General features: G+C 43.0%; 1 protein-coding gene across 7 annotated transcripts in view; it reads right to left on the reverse strand.

The window, feature by feature from the left end:
• Positions 1 to 10,491: 10,491 nt before the first annotated feature.
• The window catches only part of col24a1 (collagen type XXIV alpha 1), a 158,550-nt gene continuing 142,746 nt past the window's right edge, over positions 10,492 to 26,295 (reverse strand). For all 7 annotated transcript variants that reach the window (XM_089000674.1, XM_089000678.1, XM_089000676.1 and 4 more), the window contains 6 exons: positions 21,469 to 21,495; positions 20,112 to 20,177; positions 17,967 to 18,135; positions 17,732 to 17,841; positions 14,162 to 14,398; positions 10,492 to 12,513 (listed from right to left, as the gene is read on the reverse strand). In XM_089000674.1, coding sequence (XP_088856800.1) covers positions 12,367 to 12,513; positions 14,162 to 14,398; positions 17,732 to 17,841; positions 17,967 to 18,135; positions 20,112 to 20,177; positions 21,469 to 21,495 — 756 coding nt within the window. In that variant the 3' untranslated portion in view covers positions 10,492 to 12,366. The remainder of the gene's footprint in view (positions 12,514 to 14,161; positions 14,399 to 17,731; positions 17,842 to 17,966; positions 18,136 to 20,111; positions 20,178 to 21,468; positions 21,496 to 26,295) is intronic.

Consider the following 26,295-nt stretch of genomic DNA (forward strand, 5'->3'; position numbering starts at 1 on the left):
GTTCAGGTCCTCCGCTGGTGGGCTGAGAAGTGGCTGTTGGTTTCTGAATAGTCTCTTTGATCTGGGACACTTCTGCACGCAGCTCTTTTAACAGCATCATCTCTGACCTCATCTCTTTGATCTCTGAAAGGAGTTCATTCGGCACAGTAACAGTATTCTGCTTTAAGACTGTCTTCTTCCCAATCGGGACTGGTGTGTCATCTACCTGGACAGTGTTCAGCGTTGTCACCCGTGCAGCAGCATTTTTCTTTTTTTCCTGTCGCTCTTTTTCATTTGCACATGCCATGTTTAATTTTTCTAACAGTACTTCATCTGATGTGGTGGTTAGCAGGAGGAAAGGTTGCATGTCACTCTTTACATTGTCACTCTGTAACCCCGTCAGAACTGTGTGCAGGAATAAACTCTGGACCAACGTGGGATCATACTTCACCCCTGATTCAGCTTCTTGAGATGCAAAAAGAATCCTTTGACGAAGATCCATTGCACGCAGTAGAAATTTCTGTGGGGACTCTTTATTAGTCTGCACTTCCGATGAGAGCTGCTTGTACAACTCAGTGGCTCCTCTCTCTTGATAGTGAGATCGGAGAATCCTTCGTAAAGAAGTTAGGGTAAGATTTTCTTTCCCTTCGAGGTAGCTTCTCAACTGCAGACCTGGTGTTATGGCACGAACCACTGCATCGATGATCTCATCCCCCTGGTAGCCTTTACTGAGCCCACTTTCTATCTGTCTGACCAAATTAGGAAATGTGAGTTTATCTTTTTGTCCGAGTTCACCTATTTGTCCAGATATTTTGAAATCTTTGCGCCAGGGGGCAGTGTCTGGGGGCACTATGCTTCTCTTTCGCACTGCATCCCGACCTTTTTCACTTGGTTTGGCTATTCCTGGTTCAAAATCTTTTATACTTTCAATCAAGTCTTTTATACGTAGCAAATCTGACATTCCTCCATCTTCTAGCTCTAATTCAGCTCTTTCAATGTAGGTTGACACAATATTAATTAGTTGGCCTCAGATGACGGCTGAAGAAACCTTCTCATCGATGGAACACTCCTGTACGACTGAGAGCTTACACAGACCTTTTGATACTTTGTATTTTTTTCCATTCAGATGATTTTGATGTTTTAGATTTTGTTCCTGCTGACTTTATTTTAATACAATTTGTCAAACACAACCTCCTGCTCCCTCCTGCCTGCTTTTTGGGATCCGCACCCGCCATCACCACCTTGCAAACCGTGACAGAATGAACCGACCAACCATCGGAACCCGCAGGTACAACGGACCCGTCTCATTTCCACCCTGTGCCTGGCAATGCTAGGTCCACGTTAGCCCACGCCTCGTCGAGTTTGAATTGCGTCACTCGACGAGCCGTAACGTCCACGTCAACGTCCGGCCGAGACCTCCTTCTAGGTGGCCGTCCAGGGTAACACTGGGTGTCTGGCAGTGCATGCCCACGTCCAGCCACGGTGTCATCGTGCATGACGAATTGAGTCGCATCCACGACGAGCCGTGCAACGTCCGCGTCAGTCCGAGACCTCACTCACCGCTGGATCCCGGAGCGGCTCAGGACTGGTCTCGTTTCCCCGGTGCCGGGCAGTTCATGCCCACGTCGGCGTCCGGCCGAGACCTGGTCCCATACGGCCGTCCGGGGTGCCACTCTGCGCCTGGCAGTTCGACGTCCGCGTTGAGCCACGCGTCGTCGCGTGAACGTGCGAGAGGAATCGCACTAACGCCCATGACGATCCGTGCCGCGTCTTCGTCCACCCCAGGCAGAGTCCCGTTCCCATCAGACCGCCACCCGACGACCCGCACAGGTGCTGGTCGTCCCGATCAGTGGCGGACTGCCACGTTCGGATTGGCGACGAACGGGTAGCGACGTCAGCCCTGCATGCAGCCTCGCAGGTGCTGGTCGTCTTAATCAGTGACACTTAAAAGGACTCCCGGCACGACCATCCGGTGTCGGTTCATTGTCTGTTGCATGCTTTGTCTGCAATCGCATGCATTGTATGCATGTGTTTGTTTCACCTTGGCGGACTTTTAATCTTGGTTTTCTTTTGATACTTTGTATTTTTTTCCGTTCAGATGATTTTGATGTTTTAGATTTTGTTCCTGCTGACTTTATTTTAATACAATTTGTCAAACACAACCTCCTGCCTGCTTTTTTGGGATCCGCACCAGCCATTACCACCTTGCAAACCGTGTCAAATTGTAATTATGTATTGTTTTTCCCTGCATTTCTGTTACTTCACATTTGCACATTACTTAACCGAAAGGAAAATTTCAGATAATGTTCTGTTGAAATTTCAAATGCAATATGTTGTAGTTTTTGAATAAATAATTATCTATTGTTTCACATACCCAGTGAAATTACTAACCTCATTCATTTGAAGTAATGAACAAGATGTGTCTTTCTTGAACTTTTAACAGTGTTTCCAACCGAAACAATTCTTTTGAAATACAATGCTAAATTAAGATAATTGAAGAAGTTTGGGGGGATTTTTAAGGTCACTACCATTAAGACGTTGGCCACAAATAGGTGAATTCCATTGCTTTTCAAAGAGTTCAGTCTTTTATCATGCTCCTTTTATATACATAATTAAATAAATACATACATAAATACATAAATTAACTAACAACCAAACAAGCGGTGATTGCACACCATTACTCTTCCCACACCAAACTCAAAAGCCAAATGTTCAAGTTTGAAGAGACGTCGAGGTTCTTACCTGCATGAATGTGTCAGGCAGGAAGGGCACTTGTACTTGGCCTCTCCAAAGCCACAGACCCCACAACTGGTGGCGAGAACATTTGAATGAAATCATTCGGACAACAACATACATAAGATCTAAATCCAATTAATTATATTATTTAAATCGGCAATACATTCCTCAATCTCCAGTGCTATCAACATATTTTATTATCTTTGCTGTCATTGCAATTTATCGAGCATCTTCATCTTTAAGTTCATAGAGTTGCTTGTTCTACAGCCACACAGGGACACAAGCCAGTGTCTTATTGTGATAAATACAAAGGGTTGGGTCAGGAAGGGCATCCGACGTAAAAGCGTGGCCAAAACAAACATGCGAATCAAATCTCTGAAGATGGAGGACACTGATTCGCTGTGGTGACCCCTGAAGCGAAAAGCCGAAATGAAATGCAGATTTAAATTGTGATATATGGGCTACAGTGGGTACAAAAGGCCCGGTGCCAGTGTTTCTAGTCGGTGCCACCGGAAAGGCGCAACTCTAGTAAGTAAACGTGCCTACGTTCAAGCAAGTTTACAATTCCAGACATTTATCTCAATGGGCTGTTTTTAGCATACGGTCTAAAAAATGTCAATTGAAAAAGCATTAAAACGATCATTCGTATAATGACATAAATGTTCCGGGTTTGATCCGCACACTTACTTCGACAGAGAAATCTTTCTTTTCGCCCCTCTCATCTCTTCGCCTTGACTTTTATTATCCTCGACTTGACTTTTACTATCCGTTGCAGTCTGCTCAAATAACATTCTATGGATCGATGGAAGGACACCACTCTATATTAGATGAGAAGTCGCCACTTGAAGAATACGAAAACGTTTTCGTCGGCGAGCATGCGTTTTGTTGTGGTTGTGGCGCTACATCCGGTTTAAACTGGCTCATTGGCGCCCCCAACTCTCACATCGCATTTATGGCGACTGAGAGTGACTTAAAATAACGTATTTGCAACAACAGTGATACAAAGATGCACACCCCTAAAAATTACCTATGTGCACAGCGATTAATATGAGACCAAACACGATCTTCACTTTGCAAAAATAATTTTGTATATTTTCTGTAGAAGCTTCATGTTCAATGATTTAGGTCGACTACCCAGTAAAGTATTTATCCATAATAGAGGTTTGCACAGATAATGATTTTTTCCCTGCCATTGTTGCGCTCTCCACTATAGTAAGGGAGATACGGTGTTGTGGGATCCAGAAAAAAACCACAAGACAAGCAATGTGATACGTCTTGACTCAACAATGGTTTACTTCGAATGCGCCGATCTAATGCAAACGTACGCGCACAACAATTTCCGGTCCAACGATCTAAATCGGTCCGACACGAAACATGAACCGAAGCAGGCGTTCCATGTTTAAATAAACATTTTCGATATATATCATTTGTAAACCAATAGAACTACGCGAATGTAACCAAAATAGGAAATACGATAATTTACAACCTGTCACATACTCCCCCTCAAAATAGATGTTGTCCCCAACATATGTACTAGTAAATACATAAATACGCTGGACGACGTGCCCAAAACAATGACGCACGGTATTATGAACTGCATCCAAATATGAACTATAATAATGAACAGTTTACAGACTGGAACTCTTTTCATACATTCTGTTTACATTATAACAATCAACAATTCACAGACTGGAACTCTTTTCATACATTCCGTTTTACTTATACAGGGCTCATCGGGGTCTTCTTGTTTCCATCTCACTGTTCTATTAAACCGAAGTGTCGATTAACCATTTCTGTAGTATTTCGTGGCATAATAGGGGTGTGCGCCATACATCCAAGGCATTGTCTGTTCACCATGATATGGTACTGTCCCTACATTGTAGCAAGATGGCGAACCAAGGCGATCATACGTGAATACCTTGGGTCTCCTGTGTTCTCGTCGTGGCCGTTGATTTCCCCCAATATCAGGATTACTGGGGGGTGGCTGGGGAAAAGGGGGACATACTGTCACAGGTGGATCATTTTCCGGACCAATGTTGCCCTCCTGAGATTGGTCAACTTCCGCAGCTCCCGGCTCCGTCCCCGGCAGTTCATTCCCCAGTTGATTGTCATCATGGTGGGTTGTCTCCACAAAGCTCACGTCCCGCGGTTCTGGTGAGTCTGGTCGGGTGCTCTGGCGATGCAACACTGGATAATACTCATCCTCCTCATCATCCTCTTCCGGATCCATTTCCGGCATCTTGTTCGGTCGTTGCCGAGTGGACTTTTCCTTGGACTGGGACTGTAGTGAAGTCTCTAATGGCAAATGATCACATGGCAGCAAGAGATTGCGGTGGAGTATCCTAGATCTGCCCTTCCCCCTCTCAGGTTTCAGCTCATAAACTGGAATGTCTTGGCTGACTTGACGAACCACTGTATGAACAACATCCTCCCAGTGGTTTCTCAGTTTGCCTGAACCTCCACGTGGGGTTAAGTTTCGAACCAGAACACGATCACCGGGCAACAGGGTAGAATACTTTAGTTTACTGTCATATAGTCTCTTACTCCTGGCAGCAGCTTTGTTGTTATTTTCTTGCGTGATCGCATACGCTTCCTCCATGCCCTGTTTCCACTTCTTCACATAGTCCTTCTGGTTGGTTTCACCCTGGTTCGAGTCTGGATTCAAACTAAACAACATATCAACTGGCAAACGTGGTGAACGTCCATAAAGTAAGTAAAAAGGTGAGAACCCTGTCACCTCACTTTTGGTACAGTTGTAAGCATAAACGAGTTTGTTTAGTGAGTCTTTCCAGTTACTCTTTTGTTTCTCTGTCAGTGTCTTTAACATCTGGATCAGTGTTCGATTAAATCGTTCAACTTGTCCATTTCCCTGTGGATGGTAGGGGGTTGTCCTTGAACCCGCAACCCCACAATATTCCTTCAGTTGAGCAAAAAGTTGATTTTCAAATTCACCACCCTGATCATGGTGAATTCGAAGGGGGAACCCAAACTTTAAAGCATAGTCATTAAAGATTTTGTCTGCCGCTGTTTTGCCAGCTTTGGACGTTGTAGCATAAACTTGAGCGAAACGTGTAAAATGGTCTACTAGCACAAGCACGTATTCATAACCACCCTTACATTTGTCAAGATGCAAAAAGTCAACGGAGACAAGTTCAAAAGGCTGAGTAGTCACAATATTAGTAAGAGGGGCTCTGGTCTCACGGTTGGGCTTTTTGTGTTTTAGGCACACACACTCTCTCAGTACATAGTCCTCTATTTCTTTTTGCATAAAGGGCCAGTAAAAACGATCCCTTACAAGGGAAAGAGTCCTTTCTACACCATGGTGGCCCATTTCATCATGCAGCTCTTTTAACACTGTCACCTTGTGTTTTTCAGGAAGCAGTAGTTGGGTTCTGTTTGCCGTTTTTCTGTACAAAACACCTCTGTCATTAAAGTGTAGCTTGTCCCATTCCCTCACAAGACAAACAACTTGAGGACAATGCTTTCTTAGTTCAGTACCTAGCGGTTTCGTCTCCGCCAGTTTGTATCTAATAATATGTCCTATAATGGGGTCAGTCTCTTGATCTAGCTTGATCTGTCCAACAGTCAATGGGGCTATCGGTGTGTTTAGTGACACCTCGGCACACATAGCTGAGATTCCCATAGACCAAGCTGCACTAGACTCGTTCTGTTGGTCAACCGCTTGTACGGCAGCACTCACAGCATCATATGACATTTCTTTTGTACATCCTTCCATATATGTTACCATATCAAGGGGCATCCTAGATAAACTGTCTGCATCAACATTTTCCTTACCGGGACGATATTTAACAGTAAAATTAAAATCAGAAAGTTCTGCGACCCACCTGCACCCAGTTGCATTTAACTTAGCAGTCGACAGTACATACGTGAGTGGATTATTGTCACTATACACAGTGAAGAATGGTGCATAGTACAAATAATCACGAAACTTGTCTGTGATCGCCCACTTAAGCGCCAAAAATTCCAACTTGCCCGAGTGTAAATTATAATTCTTCTCAGCTGCAGTTAATGTCCGAGAGCCATAGGCTATCACGCGAAGTTTGCCATTTTGTCTTTGGTACAACACAGCACCTAAACCCCGGTTAGAGGCATCTGTATGCAAAATGAAAGGATGCGCGAAGTCAGGAAAACCTAAAACTGGTGGTTGAACTAAACAGTCTATTAGCTGCTCTAACACTGACTGATGCTCATCACTCCACTCAACACGTGTGTTGGAAGACACACTGTTATGTCTCACTTTCCATTTTTGTCTTTGATGCTGCTGAGTCTCAACATTCAGAGGGGCTTTAAGCAAAGCATACAAGGGACTAGCGATACAAGAGAAATCTTTGATGTATTGCCTATAATAGCTTAATAGTCCCAAAATGGCTCGAAGCTCACCGACAGTGCCTGGCTGCTTGTTTTTCAGGGCACGCACTGCTGCTGTATCTGCCGGGTCCATTCTGCTCCCCTCAGCAGAGACAATCCTGCCGAGGTACCTCACTTCCGGCTTAAAGAGGTCACACTTTCGGGCTTTGAGTTTTATTCCATTTTCCCTGAGACGTCGCAACACTCGTCTGACGTCCTCAACGTGGTTGTCAAATGTCCCGCTGAAAACAAGAATGTCATCAAGATAGGGGACACATATTTCGTCCCGTAACCCCTCCAGACATTGTTCCATACACCGCTGGAACGCTGCTGGTGCATTCATGAGTCCAAACGGAATTCGAATCCATTCATAAAGGCCCCAAGGGGTCACGAAGGCAGTCAGGTGTCGGCTCCCTTTGGACATGAACCCCTGGTGGTATGCTTTGCCTTGGTCCAGCAGCGAGAAGATGGTGTTACCCCCAAGGCTATCCACCACGTCCTGTACCCGTGGGATGGGGTGCCGGTCAGGGTGTGTTTTCCGGTTCAGCTCTCTGTAATCAATACATAAGCGCAGTGTACCATCTTTTTTCCTGACACAGACGACAGGGGATGAGTAGGAGGAAGTGGACTTTTCCACCCACCCCTGCGCTATCAAGTCCTGTAAATAGTCTTTCACCTCTCTGTACATTGGCTTTGGGACAGACATATATGTCTTTGAAACAGGCTCAGTGTCTTTCAACAAAATGTCCATTTGTAGGTTTTCCACACACCCTATGTCGTCGTCCGATTTTGAAAATGATGCCGATTCCTCTCTCAACATCTGCTGAACGGTCTTTCTTTTATCTTCGTCCAAATGAGAAAGATCTATTGGGGGGTCCCACTGCTCACTGAGAGCGATGGTGGTATTCTGGACATGGACCTCATTGACAACCACTGAAGGAAGGTCCCTTTTAAATATGTTAGCTGGGTAGACAGACCCTACCGACTGCACTGTACCAATAATAGCCTTTACTGGAAACCTAATATCATGATTAGTAGGGTTCTGGACACTAACAACTATCCTAGGGATGGAACCTGCCTTAACTGAGACCAACGAGTCACAAAGCTCGAGGCCATCTGGCCACTGTGGGTTTTCACTTGGCTCAAAAACCAATGTAACATCTTCCTTAAAGGGCTTAGCCTGTACTTTGCATGGAATAATAAGTGAGCTATGCCTGGCTATAGTGAATCTCTCATTTGTTGTTTTTACACGGTACTCATGTGCTTGTCCCAGACTAACTGCTTTTATGAAAGTGGCAGCTTTATTGCGCTTAAGGTGGGGAAAAGCTAGTCTAACCGATTTCAAGAGCTTTTCTGTATCCCCTGTTTGTGACTCATTAGAGAGGCTATCTAACACCAGACGCTCAATGACATTAAACCCTATGATAGGACACTGTTGCTGGTCACCTTTTAGTACTAATACTGGTACAAGTAGCCCTGGATCATTAGCACCAAGTTTAAATGATATCTCAAGCCATCCTACATAAGGCATATCCGTTCCATTAGCTGCCACAATATTGAGAGTGTTATCAGGGTCAATAAGTTCATTCACATTTTTCAATGACACGTCAGGTAAGTTTGTTTGTTTCCATAACTCATCTACAGCACACACCTGGGACCCCGAGTCCCAGAGTGCTTCAACCCTTTTGTTACCCAAAAAGCACCGAATAAGACATTTCTTTCCCACTAACTCCCTGACCGAAGGTAATTTGCCACACTGGTTCTTATCTGTACGCTCGACAAATGACTGCTTATGTCTCTTCTGAACGGGGCCACGTGTGTGGGGCTTACATTCCATTTTCATAGCACCACTGTAACACTGGGACCTATCTGTCTCTGTGGTCACACCATGTCCCACTGGAGTAACCCTTTCTAGTTTAAAGCATGGTTCCTAGCTGAGTTCTGTGCTTTGCAGCCTGCTCTGAAATGTTCACTACTTCCACATTTAAAACAGTGCTGACAATATTCTTCACCTGTCTGAATACAAGAATAACACCTGGGCTGAGGGCGACGGGGCATGTAGTACTGCGGAGGGGCGAACCGCTGCTGGAACTGTACTGCCCCCCTCATCGGCCTGGGCCCTGGTGCTGGGTGGTACTGCTGAAGAGCTGATGGGGAGTGCTGGGTGTAGTAGTGCCTGGCTGGTGGATCTACCTGATATTGTGAAGGTGGAGTGAAGGCGACCTGTTCAGGGTAGTGGTCAGGCAGGCGTTCAGGTCCTCCGCTGGTGGGCTGAGAAGTGGCTGTTGGTTTCTGAATAGTCTCTTTGATCTGGGACACTTCTGCACGCAGCTCTTTTAACAGCATCATCTCTGACCTCATCTCTTTGATCTCTGAAAGGAGTTCATTCGGCACAGTAACAGTATTCTGCTTTAAGACTGTCTTCTTCCCAATCGGGACTGGTGTGTCATCTACCTGGACAGTGTTCAGCGTTGTCACCCGTGCAGCAGCATTTTTCTTTTTTTCCTGTCGCTCTTTTTCATTTGCACATGCCATGTTTAATTTTTCTAACAGTACTTCATCTGATGTGGTGGTTAGCAGGAGGAAAGGTTGCATGTCACTCTTTACATTGTCACTCTGTAACCCCGTCAGAACTGTGTGCAGGAATAAACTCTGGACCAACGTGGGATCATACTTCACCCCTGATTCAGCTTCTTGAGATGCAAAAAGAATCCTTTGACGAAGATCCATTGCACGCAGTAGAAATTTCTGTGGGGACTCTTTATTAGTCTGCACTTCCGATGAGAGCTGCTTGTACAACTCAGTGGCTCCTCTCTCTTGATAGTGAGATCGGAGAATCCTTCGTAAAGAAGTTAGGGTAAGATTTTCTTTCCCTTCGAGGTAGCTTCTCAACTGCAGACCTGGTGTTATGGCACGAACCACTGCATCGATGATCTCATCCCCCTGGTAGCCTTTACTGAGCCCACTTTCTATCTGTCTGACCAAATTAGGAAATGTGAGTTTATCTTTTTGTCCGAGTTCACCTATTTGTCCAGATATTTTGAAATCTTTGCGCCAGGGGGCAGTGTCTGGGGGCACTATGCTTCTCTTTCGCACTGCATCCCGACCTTTTTCACTTGGTTTGGCTATTCCTGGTTCAAAATCTTTTATACTTTCAATCAAGTCTTTTATACGTAGCAAATCTGACATTCCTCCATCTTCTAGCTCTAATTCAGCTCTTTCAATGTAGGTTGACACAATATTAATTAGTTGGCCTCGAGTCTTTCCTGTCAGTTGCTCTCTTTCCAGTCCAGATATTTGGATTTCAGCACATAACTCTGACAACTGTTGAAAATTCAGTCCAAATAACTTGCCTTTGATGTCCAACTGTAATTCCTCTAACGCCATTTTCAAGAGGGTAGACGCAGTTCAGCTGGCCGGATTCACTTCAAAGTCTTCCAGTGCCCTCTAGTGGTGGCTGTACGCACAGAGATGCAACTAGAGCACATGTAGAAACAAACCAGTAAACGGCGACGCCACTCCGACTGGGTTGATTGGGGATATTCGGCGCGAGCTTCTACCCACGGCGAGTAGACAACACTCGAACGCAAATATCCCAGCGGTGCCTCCAAAATGTTGCGCTCTCCACTATAGTAAGGGAGATACGGTGTTGTGGGATCCAGAAAAAAAACACAAGACAAGCAATGTGATACGTCTTGACTCAACAGTGGTTTACTTCGAATGCCCCGATCTAATGCAAACGTACGCGCACAACAATTTCCGGTCCAACGATCTAAATCGGTCAGACACGAAACATGAACCGAAGCAGGCGTTCCATGTTTAAATAAACATTTTCGATATATATCATTTGTAAACCAATAGAACTACGCGAATGTAACCAAAATAGGAAATACGATAATTTACAACCTGTCACACCATAACACGAATAAATGTAAAGTTATCTGTATTCGTTTTGAAAATATGACTCCAAGTATGGTTGTTTAATCTTGGGAAAGCAGAAAAAAACGAAGGAGGTTCATTAAAATTAACTTATCCACTTAAGAGTGTTGAATTGCAGTACACTCCATATGTTCATTCATATTGTAAAGAAACAAGTCCTTAATTACAAAGATGCACACGCCTAAAAATGACCTATGTGCAAGATATAGTTTGATAATTTCCTTAAAGACACAGATTATGATGGATAACATTTCCATTTATTTGTCATCATATTTATTACTTACACATGTGCACCCAACTTTTAAATCATGCGGGCAATTCATAAAATCAAACTTTTATTAAAATTATAATATGGTGACTGTGTTGAAATGAAATCAGTGTCTGGCCTATTGTAGCCTCCAGTCCACTTAATAAACTGAAGCATCAGTGTGATAAACATATAGTTGCAGGTGTGAACAGGAAACTCAAATCACCTGTATTTATAGAGCACGAAAATACCATGAAAACATAAATACCTCAAACATGTGGACAAAGCAAGATTTCTTTGGGAGTATAACCTATTGTTATACAGTAATGTGAACAATGAAAAATAGGATATAAATTAACATAACAGTATGATGGCAAAATATACACAGGAATGCAAAAACCTACTAATGACTGTGTTGCAGCACCAATGATAGGATCCCCCTTAAGATCCTACCACATGTAGGCAAAGCTACAATAATATGTAGCACACTAATTAACGGTTCATAAATTAAAAGCAACCAACACGAAATAAGTACTTTTACAACATAACCCACCTTGATGTAACCGGTACATACATAAAGGGATCAAAGACTAACTAACCTCAAAGGAACCATTTGAGAAAGCAAAGTAGAGGTAGAGCACCATCTGTCAAGATGAGCAGGTCCAACTGTGTCGGACCGTCAATAAAATATCATGATAACAATGTCCATACAGGATTTGAAGGGAAGTAAATTATAACATCCACTTGCTATTGCACTCATAGATCTAAAGTTGTACAGTGCTCCTATTTCAAGGCCTTGGACACTTCTTTGATGAGCCACTGCATAGGATGATCTGCATCTGGGGTGGGAGGATGTGAATCTTGGAATGTCATCACATGATAGTAACCAAAGCTATTTCTATCTGTCGGCATAGGCGGTCCATACGAAATTAAGTGGGTCTGTGAAAGTCTGTTTGTTGTCCAATAGTAGCTGAATTTTGTCCTCACAACATCTCCAGAAACAATTGCAATCGGATTTGAAGTTAAAATCATTTGGGAGACAACTCGCCAATCAAGGAGCGCCATGTGAAAATGGGCAAAGTATGATGATGTTAGCTTCAAAGGAAGCAGACAGGACCAACTTCAATATGTTGATGAACATTGGGACCTGGTATGGACATTTCCAAGATGTCTACAATAGGTAGCTGGTTACTCTCCTGAGTATGAAAAAAGAAATGTGATTGATTCCAGCTGCCATCTTGAATCTGAAACACAATGGATGGAGAAGGGAAGACAATGTAATTAATGATGGGAGTTGTATTTAAAATACAGCAGAGACTGGCTAACCATCTATGAAGAGCAGCTATGAAGAGTGTCTTGTGATAGGAAAGAAGACAGCACACAGTGAAACAAATAAATAATTTCAGCATACCCAGCACCCAACAGTTAGAGTTATTGAATATACAGTAGATAATATCCCAATGGGATATTATCTACTGTATATTATCCCATCCATTTTCCATACCGCTTATTCCTTATTATGGTCGCGGGGGATGCTGGAGCCTATCCCAGCCGTCTTCGGGCACTAGGTGGAGGACACCCTGAATTGGTCACTAGCCAATCCCAGGGCACACAAAGACAAAGACGCTCTCATACCTAGGGACAATTTGGTGTTCAATCTGCCTGCCATGCATGTTTTTGGAATGTGGGAGGAAACCAGAGGACCCGGACAAAACCCACGTGGGCCCGGGGAGAACATGCAAATTCCACACAGGGAGGCCGCAGCGGGACGCAATCCGGCGACCTCTGCACTGTGAAGCCGGCGTGCTAACCACTCGACTACTGGGCCGCAGTAGATAATATCAGCAATGGTATCTGTTTATTTGCACAACAGATTGCTGAGTTCTGATGTTGAATATTGAGAGCCGCACAATAAATATTCCCCAAAATTCTATTGCATCTTATATTATTGTATTTTTCTAACTAATACAGTAAAGTCTCGTTATATCAATATTCAAGGGAGTCTGAAAAAATATCGATATAACCGGGACTATCGATATATCCGACCCTGTTTGCATGTAATTTTCTCCGTGCGTGCATAGAAATAGTATCGATATAACCGGGACTATCGATATATCCGATATCGATATAACGAGACTTTACTGTAATAACAAAATAAATAAATGTTGATAATATTTGCCCATGTTTGTTGTTTTGCCTCAGATTCTAATTTAGACTAGAGACTTTGGTAAATGTAACGTACATGCAGAGAAAACTCTAATTTAGACCAGAGACTTTGGTAAATGTAACGTACATGCAGAGAAAACTCATACAAGTATGTACAGAACGTCTTCTTCTTCTTCTTCTTCTTCTTCTTCTTCTTCTTCTTCTTCTTCTTCTTCTTCGCAATCTTTTCTCAGGGGTGCCAGAGCTAAGATTTCAAAAGTTCAGAACTAAGAGGTAGATGTCCTAACTTTTAGTCTCATCTCTACTTTATATAATGCACTATCAATCCATCCATTCATGATCCGTACCGCTTATTCCTCAATAGGGCCACGGGGGGCGCTGGAGCCTTTCCCAGTTGTCTTCGCGCAGTAGGTGGGGGACACCGTGAATTGGTTGCCAGCCAATCACAGGGCACACAAATATAAACAACCATTCACTGTCTCACTCACACCTAGGGACAATTTCGAGTGTTCAATCAGCATGTCATGCATGCTTTTGGAGTGTGGGAGGAAATGGAGGAACCGGAGAAATCTTACGCAGGTGAACATGCAAACTTCACACATCAAGGCCGGACCGGGTCTTGAATTCCTGACCTCTGCACTGTAAAGCCAGTGTGGTAACGACTTGGCTACCGAGCTGCATAATGCACGAGACATACACAATTTAAGAATCCCTCATCAGTCCTACCTTGCACTCATCTTTTAGTACATATGGTTCAAGTAGTGTGTCAGTCTCAAATATTTGACTGTTCCAGCCTCGAAACCGAAGATTGCTGTTCTCTGTTGGTTTGGGGCCAGGAGAGCTGTGGCTGTCTGTGGTGCTCTTAGAATGATCTCTACGACAATGGAGTATGATACTCTGGCTGGCTTCAGAACTTAGTAAATGAAGAAACTTCATTTGGACTTTCCCTATACCAAACACCATCTGCAAGGAGAAAAACAGACAGAGGTTACTTCAATCAGTCTTGTCATATGTTGTGGCCGAATGACTGCAACCATGTACAGTGATACCTTGGCTTACGAACTTAATTGGTTCCCAGACAGAGTGTGTAAGGCGAAAAGTGTGTATCCCAAAAATGAATTTCCCATAGGAAACCATTAAAATGAGAATAATCCGTTCCCAGGTCCCCATAAAACATAATTTATTACTTTCTAATTTTCTAAGCCTTAAATCTACACAAAATATACCTTATCTTATGTATGATAAATGTGCTATGGTATTATAATAAAAGAAATAAAGTACTGTATAATAAAGTGGTTTTATTTAACTTGGTGATGGTCGTTGATGGCTTGATGGAATGGAATCGCCGGTTTCATCAGCATTAAACACTTGATGAGGAACGTAACCTTCTTCTTTCACCAGCTCGAGGAACGATCCCTTGTAGGTGCTTTCCCTGTGATAATTTTATCTAGTTCCTCATCAGTTGTGTTCTGTTTAGCTGGGTTGATAGATTTTTGCATCAAGTGTACAGATGGCTTGTGCGGGTTGTTTGTGGAGCCCGATTGATGCCTCTGCCTTTGAACTATCAAAGTTGAAACTCTCTCACTGTCATCTGCCTGTCTCTTTAATTTTTAAACCACCTCCCCTCACTGCTGTGTTCTCGACCAATCACGTGGCTCTAACCGACGACTGAGGACGAAAAATATAGGATAAAAACAGTCTGCTGCCATTTTGTTGTTAGTAGAACGGGCTTGTTCGTGAACGACACATCATTCATTGAGGCAGCTCCATGTGTATCCCGAAAAAAGTTCGTATGCCAAGGTAAAATTTTCATAAATCTAACGTTCGTAAACAGAAAAGTTCATAAGCCAAGGGGTTCGTACCTCCTATACACGTTTTTCTTTATTCTATAATTTCAAAACATCCTTTAATAGAAGAGATGTGTCAATGTTACCCCCAAAGATGCAATCAAATTAGGGTAGAACAGACACAAAAACAAACATCATATTGTTGTTACATGACGTCCCAGGCCAAGAATGCATATCAACAAACATTAGTGAACCCCAGGGCATGTGACACCCCGAAGGCATTCCTTCAAAAGTTTCTTTTGCGAACATGAGGATTCCTCATGACTTGACGCTTTGGCAGACATTTGGCACTGATGGAACCATGATCAAAATTTAATCACGATTCTATGATGTCCCACTCAACATGGATCTTAACTGATTCACTGCCATTCATGAATTTATTCGCAAATTGAAAATATGACGTCAAGCGCCATTCCCGAATTACTTTGTTTTTTGTTTTTTCATGCTTGTTGCGGATAAAACGCTGGCCATACATCTGGCAATGTTTTTTTTACCTTCCACAAGGGGGCAGTATTTCACTTTTTTTCAATGTTTTGCATGTTTTGTTCCAGCTTCAACTGTTGTTAAAGCGCTATATAAACCAATATGTATGCATTGCATTGGATTTTGGAAAGCCACCCTCATTTCAAGCTCATATAACTCCAGACCCATTAAATTTAAGAATGAACTCTTTTTTCTCATGAAAGAAGTCGAAGGTTTCTTATGCTGCATTGAATGTTTATGCAGTCTTTCTTTTCCTCTCGGCTTTTTCCTTCAAGGGATTGCCACAGCAAATCGGTATCCTCCATCTTTAGAGTTTTGATCTGCATGTTTGTTTTGGCCAAGCTTTTACGTTGGATGCCCTTCCTGACACAACACTCTGTATTTATCCAGGCTTGGAACTGGCACAAGAAGACGTATGTACCTTTGTGGCTACAGAACAAGCAACTCGCTCGTATTCCAAATTTGGTTAGTTTGGGGATTGAGCGGAATTTTTATGCAGTCTTAAAACTCAATACTCAAATGTGGGCCCTGGAATTTGAGTGACAATTACAAAAGAACTGGAGTGGACACATTTTTGTACATGTCTGGCAGTAAATATGTTAAAAGCACAAGGCGTCTGTGTAAGCTCTCAGTCGTACAGGAGTGGTCCATCGATGAGAAGGTTTCTTCAGCCGTCATCTGTACAATTTTGAAGGTTTCGGACGTTTCGCCTCCTATGGTCGTATCGGCCCTATTTATATATCCCTAATGTCCAGGCCTGGCGGCGCCGGACACAGCTATGATAGGTCCCTACTCTCAGGTTGGGGGGATCAGAGGACCCCTCCCTGTGGCCCCACTGATTGTTCCTACATTCCTGACTAACGACTGGCCTATTTCCCCGACTCCCACCGGTATCACCTCATCAGCATTACGAATGTTGCCTAACCTGTTTTGCCTCAGCAGGCTATTGTATGAACGATCCAAATTGAACCTCACCCCACCAGACCGGTTTAAAGAAGGATTTTGTTGTTTTATAAGAATCACTTCTTTTACCCCCCTTTCAAACCATCTATGTTCTTTCGCTAAGATTTTAACCTCATTGTCGTCAAATGAGTGGTTGCTAGCTTTTAGGTGCAAATGTACTGCCGATTGAGGCCCACTTGTATTCTCCCTGCGATGTTGATAAAGTCTTTTTTTGAGAATTTGTTGAGTCTCCCCAATGTACTGCTCTTTACAATTTTCATTCTTACAATGTATGGAATAAACTACATTACTTTGTTTTTCATTTGGTAGCCTATCTTTCGGATGCACTAATTTTTGCCAAGCACAAGGTGTTTTATTGTGTACAGTTGTAAAATCTTGTCCTCACCCATCTTCCCTTCACCATGCTGATTATATCACATTGAGTAAGGGGAAGATGAGCAACACAACAGATGTCTTTGTTACTTCAAGGACTAAAACATCTGCAGAATTTTTATACCCACTCGATATGCCCATCGTGCATTGATGCAGCACCTGTTCAAAGACGTAGGTCTGAGGGACTACTTGCTACTCAATGTCCATCCATCCATCCACCCATCCACCCATCCATCCATCCATCCATCCATCCATCCATCCATCCATCCATCCATCCATCCATCCATCCATCCATCCACTCATACGTGTAGTGTGCAGGGGACATAAACCCTGAACCAGTTGCCAGCCAATTGTAGGGCATGCGCAGACGAACAACCATCCTTGCTCACATTCACTCTAAGGGACAATTTAGAGGGTTCAGTTAACCTGCCATGCGTGTTTTTGGAATGCGGGAGGAAACGGGTTCCCGGAGATAACTCATGGATGGACAAGGCGAAAATGCAAACTCTACACAGTAAACCCCGGCATATAATTTAACCCTGCACTTCTGTAATGGCGAGGCTGTCGACCTTTCTGCTACCGTTCATAAATATAAATCACTTTAAATAATAGAGCATGCATACATTGGTACCTTATTTTGGGCCAATGGATGTAAACAGGTTTGGCCCCCTGCAGTGAAGTTACAAAAGACCTGGAAAGCATCGGAAGTGCAGCCAAGGTTTGGATCAACCCAGAACCACCCTTGAAATCCGCATTGAGATTGAGACAGACAAAGAGAGAGTGAGACAGACAGCGAGAGAAACCTAAAAGTGAGGTTGGGGTTTAAGTCAAATATTTAAATGAACAAACTGGCAATCAGCTCTCACCATCTTTTAGCTTGTGATGACAGTCCATCAGATCCTTACAGACACGAGTTGGGTTCTCTCTAGTTCCCACAGGCTTTTTGATGCTCTCAACAACGACACTCAGGTAATGCAACGTCTTAAATATCTCTGTATTCTGTTCTTGTAGGCTCACTTCAGCATTCTGAAAAATCTGGTCATAAAATACACATACGTTCAGAACAACAATCTTTACTTTTGGGTCGAAATCAGAGGTGGCCAAACTACGGCCCGTGGGCAGCCCGTGGGCAGCCCGCCAAAGAATGGTACACTGATAGAGATTAGACAGAATAAGAAGTTATCATATTTAAATTATGTTTTTATTATTTATTTAAGTTTCATGCTGTCATATGCTTAGTCAACACTTGTGACTCAATACACAATTGAAGCACAGACAATCACGGGTCAATCAGGTCAACAGACACAGCAAGTTAAACTCAGTTAGCTTCATCTAGGAGATCTGGCCTTGCACAGAATTTAGGACTTGGGAAACTCCTTATCACAGAAGTAATTTAGCACTTCAAACTCCTTCACAGGAAGAGGTCTTTAGCCAGGTTACAAATTTATCAGTTGATGGAAAACACAATGTTTTATTGCCTACACCTGTTCGTGCTTAGAACTCAAGAGGTGTGGTATTCTAATCAAGAAAACTATGTTTTACTCATGTATCACTTAAATTTGCAAAAACTCTCAATAGCTTGGCAGAGGGCTGCAGAATTCAGACGTCTGTCAAGAAGGGCTACGTCTCGTGCCGGCAGTAGGGATAATCTTTCTGGTTCCGAGTCTTTGTCCACAGTGTCTGCCTGACATATCTCTGACTTACACAAGTGAAGTTTGATGTGAATGACTACATTCATTTATTTTGGAGTTGCATTTGAACGGCAGGAAGCGGAGTTACTTCAAGTTGCAGAGCAAAAAGTGGGTAGGCAGAGGGGGAGAAATCAGGAAGAAATCTTATTTACCACTCTGATAAACCGGAATTTCCGAACCAGGTTTAAAAAAAATACATGGATTAAAATGTTGACAACTTCATTACATTAACGATTGACTAATAACAGAGAAACTTCTGGATACCATAAAAAAGGCCGCAGTAGTGCCAACCGAAGGAACTCTCCCTCTATACGACGGGAAGAGTTTGTCGGTCCCACTATTATGTATTATTGGATCCATAACGGTGAAATGCAAGTTATTCTTGATAGCAGAGAGTTTACAGGAATTGTGAATGTTTTTAATTTCATTAATTTAGATTTACGGCATGTTGATCGTGGTATCCAAATGAAGAACATAAATTACACGGAAGAGAAAGTGAGATGTATCTGATTAAACGAAGCGGATTACCAAGTACGAAACATTAGGGCGACACCTTGAGTCGGAAAGATTCAAATCTACGAGACTTTGAAAAACAAGAAAGTGATTCTTGCTCAGTCCAATTGTGGCAATATGCAGGCTCAGCGTGAATTGCTTGCGACTCTACACACGTTTGCACGTTTCCTGGAATGGATTGACAGTTATCGTGTTTAAAAACCATTCGCAAACTGGACCGCTAATAAGAGTGGAGTCGAGCTCTATGGTGCAAACTATGAGCATTGAAAGCTTTGAAGCGTTCCGTGGCTGGCTTCAACATTTTTTTGCACGACATCAGCTGAACAATTTTGTCATGTGTGGTGATCGCGGGGATCTAATGTTGGGACTGGAAAGATAACCACAAGATTAAATGTACTCATCTCATTTTGTAGCAAACAGTCCTGACTCTGTTATATTTTGTATATTTTTCAGTTTTTATACACTTGTACTGTATGCTGCAGTTTTTGAGCAACATAGCACTTTTGACGTTCTTACAGGAGATATATTGTACCATAGTTGTTTCACTGTTCTGATTAATAAAAGTATGTTAATACCTTGATTGTTTTGTTTTGATTTTGTTTGATAAGGACTAAAATTCACCTATGGAATTTTCAAAATGAATGTGGCCCCTGAGCCAAAAAGTCTGCCCCCCACCTGGTCTAAATGCATCATCTCGCTCCAGGAGATTTGTATGTGATTTCAATATTTTCGTGTATTCGTAAAGCCACTTCATCATTCATTGACAACCTGCATTCGACCTTGACTGAATGGATTTAAATATCTCACCTCTTTGCCATGGGCAGCTTTTAAGTCATACATGGTGTAGAATTCTGAGTCATCAAATAGTTGCCTCTGTTGGGTGAAGACCACAAAAAATGTTGCTATCAAATGTAAATCTATGAAAAGATTTATCTTAAAGATGTTTTTTTTCAACAGATTCATTTTTAGGGTATAAGGAGTTCCCAATATATCCATCCATTCATCCATCCATCCATCCATCCATCCATCCATCCATCCATCAGGGCCTTTCTCTGCTGGCCTAAAAATGTCTGAATCACAGACTGATGTTAGTTATATTTTATCCACTGCTGACATGGATGCTTTAATCCTCTCCTCTTTCAACTAGAACTGCTTCATGCCATCACAAAGAGGGTACAGCAAGCCCTGAAGAATGAATGACTCTGTGTCTTTGTGTTGTCATATTTGTTATTTTTTTTAATTTATTTATTTTTTTTATCCCCAAGATGGCGGCGCGTGAACACGCAGCGGCTCCCCTCTCCCGGCAAATTGGCGTTTTCATGTTTATGTTTGTTAAAGTAATTATAAGTGCATTGCATGCTGGGTCCGAGAGGACAGTAATTTCATCTGTGCTGTATGTCATGCATATTAGCATATTTGACAATAAAGCTGACTTTGACTTTGACTTTTTGACTTTATTGATTTTCTCCTGTTGTGCTGCTTCCAGATGTGTTTTCATATTTAAGCATTTAAGCAATCACATTTTAGCCATAATTTGTTATGAGGGTCAGAAATCATAACAAAACGGGGTACCAGTGCCTGCAAGAAGGAGCTGGTAAACTATAATTGGCTAGTCACTTACCAATCATAGTTTGTTAAAACTGCTCTTATTACTGGCCGCTAGTGACAAAAGCATACTCGCCAGAGATAGCACACTTGGATCAGTAGCGAGTTGCGAGCTGTGTTGATTTAATTGTGGTTTTGTCAACCCACAATGGCTGTGGGAGAAGAAATAAATGTGTTTGCAGATTTATTGTTAAAGCCATTTTCAAGACGGAATTTTCAAGAAAAATTGGACATTCGGAAAGGTCGGGCATATCTGAAGTCAGCAAAATTATCAAATAGTGTTACAATTTTATTAGGTTATTTTGTGAGTTTTAGTGACAGAAGCTGTGCAATTGCTGCTAATGAAACAAATCCAGACTTTATTTTCCATGTCATACAATGATTTGTCGTGATATTGAGTATGTTTTTATCAAGAGATTGTTTATCGGTTTTATCACATTGTGTTTTTGCTCGACAAACACAATAGTTTGAATGCCAACATGCACTGATTATACCTAATAAATGTTTTTGATTTTCCTTCTGGTGTGTGTGGTCGTAGTTATGTTCTTATCTTACTTACTGTAGGACCTGGAGAACCAGGCGGGCCCTATGGGAAAGAGACACATAAAAAAATTATGTGCAAATGTACACTGAAGCAACACTGGATGAAGATGCAAAACAAGGAGAGAGAAAATGCTTTGCAACACTAATGGGATGGAGTGACGACCTTGGATGAAAAATCCCTTTGATTTGTCTGTTTTTTGCCGCTGTGGTTGATGTCACTGGATGAAGAGATGCCTTATGTTTACCAGTTGACCAAGCCAAATATAAATGCACTCAGTTCACCACCTACTACGGATCGTAACGGAGAACAATTACCGATGTCATGCAGCAGTCAATGCGATCAAGTCAACACACAAAAGAATATTCCAGTTTCCCATCATAAAGGTAGAGTTTGCAGTGATTTTAAAAGTGTCTGGGAGCATAGCGTGTGGTCCACTGGTGCCGCATAGTGCAGACCTGCAGGGTTGGATACTGGCTCCAGCCAGTGTGCAATTCGCATGGACTCCCCTTACCTGCATGGGTATTCTTTGAGTACTTCGGTTTCCTCCCACATTGCCAAAACATACATGATAGGCTGATTGTACACTCGAAATTGTCCTTTGTCGGGAGTGACAGTGTGAATGCCTGTATATGTGTGTAATTGACTGGGAACCAGTTTCTCTGTGTGCCCTGCATTTAGCTGGTGTCTCCTGCATACTGCCTGAATACCACATACTGAGTGACTACGGCTACAGCATGCCCCACAATCCTTGTAAGGGTAAAGCGAATCTGAAAATAGATGAATGGATTGATGGATTTTTGATGAAATATGAAAACATTTTTTTCATCTGTTTCTAACCCGTGTTATGCCTGTAATTGAATTTTAATTATGATTTTGCATTGATGGGTGTTTCGTCAATACCAACAAAAGGTCAGTCAGGCTGTCACTTACAAACTTGTTTTGCCGGAAAACAATGAATAATTGAAACTTTGAAGCACCAACTAAAGTGTTTCTCTAATATGTCATCTGAATCGTCATTAACCTGAGAGATAGGAAACTTGTCACGATTGACTGAAGCTCTGTCAACGCCTGAAGGAAACACGTGCTGTATCTTACATGTGTTGGTTCACGGGAGTGACCACACCTCGATTGGATTGGATTGGATATGCCTTTATTAGTCTCACAGTGGAGAAATTTACATTTCACAGCAGCAAAGTGATGAAAGGAATGAAAGTAGAAAAATAAAATACATGAGCTGCTGGAAAGGCAGCCACTCTCGCGGCGCCGTCTTGAAGTCAAAAGAACAAAAAAAAACTAAATAACAAACGATTGCTTTGAACAAAATAGAGGACAGGAAAGGCTTCCTCATGACCCGTCACCTTAAATGTGGTGGAGGGGTTTCTGTGTCCCAATGATCCCAGGAGCTAAGCCAGACATGGGCAAACTACGGCCCGCGGGCCACATACGGCCCGTTAGGCTTTTTAATCCGGCCCGCCAAACTTGCCCAAATTATAGTAAAAACAGTGTCTGAAACTCATGACAAAAAGTTAGCTGGACAACAGGGCAGATAAATGAAAAGTTACCTGCCCCATTCTTCACAACTTGAAGCACAATGAGACAACTAACCACATTAAATAAAACATTGTCACAAAGTATAAAGTTTTTTTTTAAATCAAGAATACTACAAATGCTACCTTACTTAATTTACGGTAAATGTGCATGGCTGCAGATTTTGCTGCAGTAGTGGATTGTCATTGTAGTGCACAATGCAACCTCCCATATCAATTCGAGCCGTCAATGACAGCAATGTAGCACCCAGAAAATGCAGAAGATTGCGCCCAAGCTCCGTTGGAAATGGGCTGATTTGTCAGCTAGGAATTTGTGTCAGCAAATATCAAATAGTTGTCTTGGTGCAACACACAACGATTCACCATAGCGTTATTTGTGTGTTTTCCTTCTAATTTCACCATCAACACGGATCAACACGAAGTTTTGAGACCAAACAAAGTACCGCAAAATGCATTGTGTGTCGCTTTCTCGGTCAGGGGCGGTCCAAACGTGACGTCACATGGGGATCGTCATCAACTAGAAAACAAGACTTCATGAATATTCAGCGCAAGTCTTAAAACGTAAACTATAGCTATATGCTGTGGAATCTTTGTAAAATACGCTCAGTCGAAGTCATTTGAAGTGATTTTATAAATTATGGACATAACTTGTCCGGAGGCGTCGGTTGTCCTTTAATGCTTTAGTATTTCCGGCCCAAACACTCCCTCCAAATGCTCCTGGCCCGGCCCCTCTGTCAAATTTTAGAACCCAATGCGGCCCGCGAGTCAAAAAGTTTGCCCACCCCTGAGCTAAGCTGTTTGGGGATCTGTGCCCCTGGCAGGGTGACCCATGGCATGGCCATGGTGAGGTACCAGACAAAGCAGGGCTTATAGTGCCCATTATGATGAGAACCATAATTGGAACCGACTCCCCCTTGCACGGACGCGGGTCACTAGGTCCTTCTCTGGAGCCAGGCCTGGAGATGGGGCTTGTTGGCGAGCGCCTGGTGTACGGGCCTACATCCACAGGGTCCGGGCTCAGCCGAAAGGGGCAACATGGGTCTCCTTCCTCAAGGGCTCACCATCCATGGGAGGGGTCAAAGGGGTTAGGTGCGATGTGAGCTGGGCGGCAGCCAACAGAGGAGTTTTAAGTATCTGGGAGTCTTCTACTCAAATGAGGATAGGAGGCAGCGAGAGATTGACAGGTGGATTGTTGTGGCATCTGCTCTGATGCAGACTTTGTACCGACCTGTCATGGTGAAGAAGGAGCTGAGCCAAAAGGCAAAGCTGTAAATTTACCAGTCGATCTATGTTCCAATACTCATGTATGGTCATGAGCTATGGGTTGTGACAGAAAGATCCCGGATACAAGCGGCCGAACTGAGTTCGCTCTGTTGGGTGTCCGGGCATTGCCTTAGAGATAAGGTGAGCAGCTCGTTTATGGGCTCAGAGTCGAGGCTCTTCTCCTACACATAGAGAGGAGCCAAATGAGGCTTGTCCATCTGATTAGGATACCTCCGGAACGCATTCCTGATGAGGTGTTGCCCGGTCATGCCCTAACAGCAGAAGACCCCGGGGATGACCGATGACACGCTGGAGACACTATGTCACCCAGCGGGCGAGGGAATGCCTCGGGATCCTCCAAGAAGAGCTGGAAGAAGTGGTTGGGGAGAGGGAATCAGGGCTTCCTGACTGAAGCTGCTGCCTTTGCGACTGAACATCGGATAAGCAGCAGACAATGAGTGAATGGATGAAATAGAGGAAAGGCTCCACATCCTTCAACAAGGAAAAACACAATAAACATTGCTCATCAATCTGGTGACCTGTGGTTATGATGGCTGATAATCTTAGTTCTTATTTTCCAAGCATGTTCCTTTTTTAGCTTGTCCCAGTCGGTAAAGGAAACTACAGTGGGACCTCGGTTTACGAACACCTTGCCTTGCAAATTTTTCGGTTTAAGAACGTTAAATTTATGAAAATTAAACCTTGGCATGCACACTACTTTTCGGGATACACACGGGGCGCCGCCCCACCACGGCTGGCGGAGTAATCTTCGGCGGAAGAACACCAATCCACACGACCGAACAGCGTCACAGCCGGTCTACCTTTCCACAACCCCTTTCTCTGAGAAGAAGGAGACCATTGAGAAACACGAACGAGGTGTGCGTTTGTCTGACTTCACGGCCCAGTGGCAATATGCTAAGTCCACAATTGCTACCATCCTTCGCAACAAAGAAGCTATTAAAGGTGCGTGCGTTGCTAAAGGTGTTTCCGTGCTGTCCGAGCTTCAAAAACTTCTGTTAATTTGGATTAACAAAAATCAGCTCACAGGGGACCGTGTGAGTGAGGATACTATCACCGAGAAAGCACGGCAACTTCACTCGGATATCGTCATGCAGCAACCTGGAAGTTCGCCGTTTATTGATGATTACAAAGCTAGCAACGGATGGTTCGAAAACTTTAAGCGCCGTACAGGGATTCACTGCGTTACTCGTCATGGTGAGACAGCCAGTTCTGACAGTAAAGCTGCCAAAGCCTACAAGCGGTCATTCCTTGGTGAAAGAAGAAGGCTATGTTCCTCAGCAAGTATTTAATGCTGATGAGACCAGCCTTTTTTGGAAAAAGATGCCTAACCAGAATTTCATAACACAGGAAGAGAAGTCGGAACCCCATTCCATCCAGCCATCAACGACCATCACAAAGTTAAATAAAAGTCCTTTATTATACAGTGCAGTGTATTTATTTCATTACAATACAATAGCCCATTTATTATACATAGAATAGGGTAAATTGTTTTTAGTTTTAAGGCTTATTTAGTTGAAAATTATATTTTATGGACACCTGGGAACGGATTATTCTCATTTTAACGGTTTCCTATGGGAAATTAATTTTTGAGATACACACTTTTCGCCTTACACACTGTATGGGAACCAATTAAGCCGAGGTCCCACTTTGTGTGTGGCATAATTTTTCGTCCTACAGATCCCAATGATATTGTCCTACATTGTTTTTATTTCATCAATCACCATACTGTGTGTGCGTGTGTTGTGTGTGTGTGTGTGTGTGTGTGTGTGTGTGTGTGTGTGTGTGTGTGTGTGTGTGTGTGTGTGTGTGTGTGTGTGTGTCTTGTTTTTTTAACTTTATTTGGCTGTGTGGTGGCTTGTGCTCCGCTTGTGTGTGATGTAGTGACAACTGACAGACTACAATACTGACGGGCTAATGATGACAGCTTGTTGGGAAATAATGAATGAGAGATTGGCCAAATTTATTAACGCGCCCACCGCTGCCCTTCACTTTGCCGACAGTTTTAACACTT

The sequence above is a fragment of the Hippocampus bargibanti genome, linkage group LG07 (assembly GCF_051943395.1).
Source record: "Hippocampus bargibanti isolate YZ-2025 linkage group LG07, ASM5194339v1, whole genome shotgun sequence".
Classification (NCBI taxonomy): domain Eukaryota; kingdom Metazoa; phylum Chordata; class Actinopteri; order Syngnathiformes; family Syngnathidae; genus Hippocampus; species Hippocampus bargibanti.